Source organism: Rhinopithecus roxellana, chromosome 11 (assembly GCF_007565055.1).
Source record: "Rhinopithecus roxellana isolate Shanxi Qingling chromosome 11, ASM756505v1, whole genome shotgun sequence".
NCBI classification, from domain to species: Eukaryota; Metazoa; Chordata; class Mammalia; order Primates; family Cercopithecidae; genus Rhinopithecus; species Rhinopithecus roxellana.
The window spans coordinates 12062714-12070474 of record NC_044559.1 but is presented as its reverse complement, the minus strand read 5'-3'; the positions used below and the strand labels follow the sequence as shown (position 1 = coordinate 12070474).

Sequence of the window (7761 nt, the reverse complement as noted above, 5' to 3'; positions counted from 1 at the left end):
ACCTGGGTGAAGGACTACATTCTTCCTGCCACACCTTCAGTGGACTTCACTGCACCTGCAACCGACCAAGGTCCCTCTGCCTTTCAGGTGTCTGGGTGCCCTGCCTGGATTTCAGGAACCTCCCTTCCCATGTCCTTACGAGTCCCCGCAAATTATTGTATGCTCAGGGTTTACTGCACACAAAACTCTATCTAAGGTTACATGCATTTTCACTGGCTGATAAGGCGAGAACTCTGAGCCACAGGGCATAATCAAGCAGAAGAAAACAAGTTGGTACCAGGAAGACACTTCCAGAACATTCCAGCGCTGGCTGGCTTTTAATGTGGACACAAGTTTTGGCTACAGACATTCAGGTTTAAGGCACATTCCACAAATTACAAGAAACCCTGTCACTGACAGGGAACTGGCTTTGTTCTCGTGGTTTCTGCAAGGAAGATGGAACAAATGACTTTCTGGACCTTTTTTTTTTTTCTAAAAAGGAGTGAGTTTGGCAGTAACAAAGCTTGTGACACACTCACCAGATGCACAGGCTACCCTCCCAGGCATGCTTCCCTTTCTCTCCTCAGCGAGGACACGGCACTTCACCCACCCAGTCGCCCTCAACAGAAATGTGTACACAGCAAACAGACTTGTATGCATCTGTCTGGCAATGATCGTAAGAAAAGAAAATATGCCTCCAAATAAAAATATACAATTAAATGACAAGATGAAGCCAAGTCTTAGCCACAGGCAAAGGGGAATGATTACATGAGTCAGAAAAATGAAATATCTACTTCAGCAGCAAGAGGCTGTGAGGGCTGGGGTAGAAAAGGCATCCTGAGAGAGTTCTAGACCAACCCAGGTCCTGTGGCACAATATACAGGTCAGGAGGGGTGGAGGACAGACCTAGGCTCTAGGACGGTGCGTCTCGGGGCTATTTGTGGATTTGTTAGAAACAGACATTCTTTTGGCCTTTTCCTGGCACCACTGTTGCTGGCAGGTGGGCAGAAGTGAGCCACCAGTCACTGTTCAGTCATTGCCACCACAGATCTTCAGCAGAATCTTCCGGTAATCCCCTGAAGTATCTCCCTGGCCACAGAAACAAGGAAGACATCCGTTAAGGGAGGTACGCTCACTTTCAGCCTTCTGGCTCCTGATTTCCAGCCCAGAGCACCCTTATAGGGAGGAAGACCCATCCTGGGGAATTTTCCCCTGCTGCAGCTCCTGCAGCAGGCAGCACAGACCTTAAAAAATGGAATTTAGCCTTCCCCAGGCCCCCATTAGAAGCTGGAAAGCAGCACTCACCACAACTATCCAAGTCAAATGAATACCCACAAAAAAATATATAATCGTCCTAAAAACCACTTCCTAGGGCTAACCAATACTGCTCTTTACCCAGTGCATTTATGCTGCCTTAAACTGGGGTTACCAATGTAACGCAACACAGTGTCCTGCTTAGGAAACGCAATCTCCTCACACATGACTGTCCAGTGGAAGGCTCAGACCTCCTAGGTCCCAGGGATCTCTCCTCTGTCTGAGGCCACTACACTTACTCTAAGAGTGCAGGCTCGGCTTGGCTCATTTCTAATCATTTCCTTCCACCCTAAGCAACTTGAGGGCAAGGCATGCAGGAGATACTCTGTAAAGAATTATTAACCTTTTTTTTTTTTTTTTTTTTTTTTTTGAGATGAAGTCTCACTCTGTCACCAAGGCTGGAGTGGAATGGCGTGATCCCGGCTCACTGCAACCTCCGCCTCCCAGGTTCAAACAATTCTCCTGCCACAGCCTCCCGAGTAGCTGGGATTACACGCACGTGTCACCATGCCCAACTAATTTTGTATTTTTAGTAGAGACAGGGTTTTACCATGTTGGTCAGGCTGGTCTCGAACTCCTGACCTCAAGTGATCCACCCACCTCAGTCTCCCAAAGTGCTGGGATTACAGGTGTGAGCCACTGTGCCCAGCCTAGAATTACTAATTCTCTAGCAACAGCTTCATTCATACAGCCAAGGAAACAAAGTAAGCTTCCTGTGATGACATGCCCACCATCATTAAATGCTACTGAGTCTAAGGTGGGAGGATGTGGTCCCCATAGTGCAATTTCAAGGCTCACATGAGTTCAGAATTTGAGTGTTAGACCATGTAGCTGAGAATGTATTTTGTCAGACTGGCTGTGCCGCACAGCAATACAACAGTGGCTAGTGTTTAATAGACACTTGACCTGCACCGCCTCACTCAATACTCACAACATTCCCGGGAAGGAACAATTATTTTCTCATCTTAAAGACAACGGAGCTGGGGTTCAGGGAGGTTTAAGGAAGCTATTCAAGGTCACACAGTTAGCAAGTAGAAAAGCTGGACTCCAAGTGGCGTGACCCCCCACGGCCTTCACTCTGAACAGCCTTACTATGTGGCCTATGCCATAAAGCTGAGTGCAAGTGCTTTGTCAGCGAGTGAGAGCAGAGCTCCACAGAGCCTTTGGGACATGAGTTCTCACTGACAGATCAAGGAATCACAGGGTGGTTGGGACGCTGAAGGTCGTGGTCAAGGTTGAGGAGGTCCTGAGTGTTCTCTGATGCTGCTAGGGGATGCAAGGTGGGGGCGACAGCAAGGTCATGACCCACCTGCCCTCAGAAGTTTAGGGGCAATGGGATGAGCAAGTCTGAGGTCCTTAAACAAGATGCCCACACACAGCACAGAGGCCAAGCATACGGCCACTCCAAGGAGGGAGGTTCCACAGGTGACTGGATGCCAAAAGGGAGCCCAGTCTGCCTGCAGCAGTGCCATACCGAGATGTCATGGTACAGCGACTTGCCGTACATCCGCTTATACTCCGATCTGATGTCCAGGAGGTCGGTCTCACTGCGAGACACCATGATGCGAATCAGGGTCCGGTCCTTTGTTCCTGCCCCCTAAAGAGAGTCCCCCCAAGAGCATGAGCACCAGGCCTCCTCACCTTCCCACCCGCCCTGGGCCCTCCAGTCTCCTCCCTACCCAAGTCCTCAGAACTCTCGGCTGAGATTTGGCTCTCCCCAGGCCTTCTACCCTCAGCCCTTGGACCTAGGCACAGGCGGGGCTAAGGTATCGCAACCTGCACATGGAAGTTACATACCCTCATGGCTTTGTTGAGCCTCTCCGCAAAGAAGGCTGGGGTGTTCTTGAGACATTTCACTAGAAGAGATAAACTCAGCATAACCAGATCTGCAGAGAATTCTCAGCCCAAGCAGGGCATGGAGTCTACAAGTGTCCTCTTAGAGGCCCAAATGTCAAATCCATCACCGCATCCATCTTTTCTCCTCTTCCTTCTGTTCCAGGCTCAACTATCCCATGATCTTGGCTCCAGCTCTTTGGAACAGAAACACGCAGAGTCTGGACACTAACCCACCCTCTTTCCTGGCAACCACCGTGATGAAAGGACCAAGAGTCAGAGAGGCGGAGGTCTTAGTGGGGCGAGGAGCTACACAGGGAAGCAATGCAGATGGTGACGAGGAACTGCGCTGCTGCTCAGGCAGGAGGGGCAGACTGGAGAGGCCATGACCCTCATGGAGAAACCGTGGCCAAGTGGAATGCGCATCTCCCTAGGCTCCCCAGGACACGAGACCTACTGTGGGGGGCAGGCAGGGAAATGAGGATTTTTCATCTCTCCCATCCAGAAAACTCCAAAAAAAAGCATAATGAAAAAAGGGGCAGACTGATTTTCCCAGGTGAGTAGAAAGAGGGGTTGTGAGGGCCTCAGGGCGGGGACTCAACTCTGCACAGTGGAAGGGACCTGGAGCCCACCGGGCCCTGCTAGAGAACACAGGCAATGTAAGAGGCACACTACCATCCCGGAGCCAAGCCAGCTTTCCTCAGCATGGGCCTGTTTCACTGTTGCAAATAAAAATCTTTCCACGTGTTTCCATCACAAACATCTGACAACTGCCTGCAGGGATGTATTTTTAGAGGAAACTTGGCAGGATATGAGTCATACTCCTCCGGGAGAGCAGCTGGATGCCCTCCCACTAATACCCACACTGCAGCTCCCTTCTCCAGAGCTGCACCACAAACACACACAAGACACCTCCGGGACAGCTAGGGGTTCAACTGCACAGGGACCCGGGAAGCGGCATGACTTCCCAGCATCTGGACACTCTGGGCTGAGTGATCTTGGATCCTGTGGTCCTTTCATCATGATGTCACCCATCAGCTGGAGGACAGGCGAGCAGCCTGAACACTTATGACACGTTAGCCCCTGGACGGTGGGCAGGCAAACCCGAGACACTTACCCACGGCCAGCATGCCCTGCTCCAGGTCCCCGGACATCTCGCGGCAGATGCTCTTCTCAATGTCCCGGCCTGTCATTCTCTGGTACTCATTGAAAACTAGGGGGATGACAGAGGCTTATTTTATGAACTGAAATGTGTCTCCTCAAAGTTCATATGTGGAAGTGTCAACTCTCAGGACTTCAGAATACAAGCGTAGTTGGAGATAAGATTTTTAAAGAGGTAATTAAGTTAAAACATGCTGCTAGGGTGTACCCTAATCCAATCCATCTGGTCTCCTTAGAATAAGAGATTAGGACACACAGAGACCTCAGGGATGTGCACATGCAGAGGGAAGACCCTGTGAGCACACTGATTGCCACAAAGAGGCCACGGGAGAAACCAGCACCCCACTCTAGGACATCTGGCTTTCAGAACTGCAACAAAATGAACGTCTGTTGCTTAAGCCACCCAGTCTGTGGTATTTTGTCATGGCAGCATGAGCAGACTAACAGAGGACTCACATGAGGTGGCCTCTGCCCCCAAATCCCCCGCCTCCCACTCTGCTCCAACACCCTGCACGTCCCCAGGTCTACCTAGCTCTCAAGGAAGCCAGAGACTTCGTCACAAGTCACACACACCACCTGATGTCCCTCCCTGTGTGGTCCCTTTCTCAGGACTGCCAATCTACTTAAGCAAACCGCACCTTAATACCCCTCCAGGGCCCACTCCCACGCACCCCAACATAGTGTCCCCTCTTCTCAAATCCCCCACACCTGCAGTCTCACCCATTCCTTGGCTTTATTCATGCATCCATCTGTCTTCCTCAGCCTGCCTGGGAGCTGAGGCCCAGCCTGCCCCACCCAGTCTGGCTTTTTCTGCCCACTCCTGCCAGCCCAGCTCGATCTAGGACACGCTAAGCACCCATGGGAGTGGACGGCTGGCTCCTAGAGAGGCAGGCAGCATGATGGAAACCTGGGTCCTGACTCCAGCTCTGACCCAGGACATAAAACTCTCCTTCCCCAGCCTGAGTCTCAGCTTCCATTTGCATATTAAAGTCGTGATTTCTGCTCTATCTGTATCTGTCTCAATATCTTCTTCAAATCAGCTACTCTTTTCTCCTAAGTAATGTTTGTGAAGCCATGGGCTTGATGCACTACTTACATGTTCTGTACTCATTAAAAGAAATAATGATTAAGATGAAAAAGCATTCACTCAGGCTCCATTACAGGATAGTGCAGAGGTTAAAAAGTGTGCCCTGGGGTCGGGTGGCCTGGGTTCAAATCCCAGCTCAGCTGTTACTGGCTGTACACCCCTACTTCCTTACCACCCTGTGCCTGCTTCCACAGCTGCAAATGGGGAGAGCTACAGCGCCTGTTGTGTGCAGCACAGAGCGGCCGCTGGGTTTTCACCCTCACTGCCCACTGGAGCAGCCCTGGCCACAGCCCACCAGTTGCTCAGTGTGGTCACCATCCTCAGTCCTTGCCTGCCACCTCACACTGGCCTCTAGGACCCCCTTCCTCTGGGTCCTCCTACCTCCCTAGCTGCTCCTTCTTAGTCTCCTCACACCGGTGAGCTCCCCAGTCTCCCTCCCGAGGGGACCTCCTGCAGTCCCAGAGCCTCAGATACCTTCGACTACCCACAGCTCCCTTACCTTTCACGTCCAGGCCAAATCTCTTCTGACCTCCACACTCAGCAACCCAGCAGCCTCCCTGCAGCTCCACCCTGCAGGCATCTAAAGCCAGCTCCACCTACAGCTCCCGTCTCAGTTGAGGGCCATTCTCCCACTGCTTGGCCTAAAGAAACCCTGTGTAATCCTCAACCCCTCTCTCTCCCACACACCACGTGTCCAATTCATCAGCAAACACGGCCAGAACCTGACACCTCCTCACCACAAGCCCCTACCACCACCGTTCCTTCCCTGGGTCCCTGTAGCAGCCTCCCGACCGGCTTCGCTGCTTGGCCTTGCACCCTTCACTCCATTCTCTGCACCACAGCCAGGGATTCTGCATAGCCTCCTCTGCTCAGGGCCCTCCATTGGCTTCCTGTTTTGCTCAGGATAAATACCCAACTCCGGGAAGTCATCAGCAGGGCCCTCTCACGTCTCTGCCCTCACCTTCCACTCCTCTCGCTCACTCCACTGCTCCACATGGTCCCCCTTCACTGTTCTCAGTCGTGCTGGGAGCCCCAGGCAGGTCTCTGCCCCTGCATCTCCTTTAGGTTTTTAAATCAAATGTCCTGACCTCAGTGGGGACTGGCCCAAGAACCTCCCGGTGGACCCTACCATCACTCCCTACCTGTTTCCGGCTGTTTTCCTCTACAGGATTTACCATCTGATACAGATTTTATTTCATTGTTGTTTACTGTCTGTCTCCCCAGATGAGAAGGTGCAGCCCATGGAACACAGACTCTGCAGTGCCCTGCCCCGCACAGTGGCCCCACGCCTGCTCCACCACCTGACGGACTGACCCATAGGGAAGTGAGATTTACATCTGTTGAATGAATGAGTAAATGAATGGCACCCAGTATTATTGCTATCACTGCTTCTTATGCCAGGCTTTGGAAAACACTGGATTGGGTGCTCCTGAAGGACTCTCCCAACTCTGACATTCCACATTCCCACGTACGAAGACACCAGGTTTCTACACCGGTGGAACCTCCAGAACTAGATGTTTGCCAGAACTCAGGAAACCCTCTGACAGTGTCTTTTAAATCCCCACCAGGGGGCTCTTTTGAGGAGGCGAAAGCCCCATGCAGGGAGGAACCGCCAAGTGTTCCCATAGCTTTGTTTCCCCACAATCCCGACTGCCCTCAACTAACTGGCCTCAGAGGGACCCTGGCCTGCCTTACCTGCCACCAGGTGGGCCCGGCTCCGGGAGCACAGAACTGCATTGAACTTGGACTCGTCTGTTCCCAGGCGGTTCTCCCCGGCCGCATACAGTTCCTGGAGAGAGAGGAAGATGTACATGCGGCACAGGCCACACCCAGACCCCAGGCCCAGGTCACCCAGGAGAGCCTGGTAAACTTCTGAAGGTTTGAGCCTAAAGTGTTTGCCAATTTGCAACCTTTGAACTAGATGGCCTCTAAAGTGCCTGCTAGGCCTCACGTAGCAGCCCTGAAAAAGAGCAGAAAGCAGCAACAGGGGTTGAGATCCCACAGGTCAAGTTGAGGCCAAAGCAGGTCTGGACTGATAAGGCAGAGCACGAGACAATCTTTGCCCCGCTGAAACTCGCACACAAAACTCTCACTGGAGCAAAAGCCAGAGCCCTGAGCCCCAGGGGTGTCCAGCTCTGACTCCCAGAATGGGAATGGATGTCACCAGCCACAGAGACACTGAATAAGGCAGACCCCTGCAGGAGCAGCAGGGCAGAGACCAGGGCAGAGGCAGGTGCTAACTGGGCACGGAGGACAGAGCCAGGGCTTTAGGCCCTTGTCCGGGCTCTGCCTCTAGCTTTCAGTTAGGAACAGTGCTCAACTTTTTTGAGCCTCAGTTTCCTCACCTGGAAAAAAGGACCAGTCCAGAGGAGTAGCTCTCCTCCAGT

The 7761-nt window shown here is 52.3% G+C and overlaps 1 protein-coding gene across 3 annotated transcripts in view; it reads right to left on the bottom strand.

Moving 5' to 3' along the window:
• Positions 1-285: 285 nt before the first annotated feature.
• ANXA11 (annexin A11) overlaps positions 286-7761 on the bottom strand; it is a 46524-nt gene continuing 39048 nt past the window's right edge. For 2 of the 3 annotated variants that reach the window (XM_010363273.2, XM_010363274.2), the window contains exons 11-14: positions 7070-7163; positions 4244-4339; positions 3091-3149; positions 2104-2890 (exon numbers count right to left, since the gene is read on the bottom strand). In XM_010363273.2, coding sequence (XP_010361575.1) covers positions 2609-2890; positions 3091-3149; positions 4244-4339; positions 7070-7163 — 531 coding nt within the window. In that variant the 3' untranslated portion in view covers positions 2104-2608. Of the gene's footprint in view, positions 1069-2103; positions 2891-3090; positions 3150-4243; positions 4340-7069; positions 7164-7761 lie in introns of those variants that run through there. The other variant, XM_010363276.2, reaches the window with a different exon arrangement.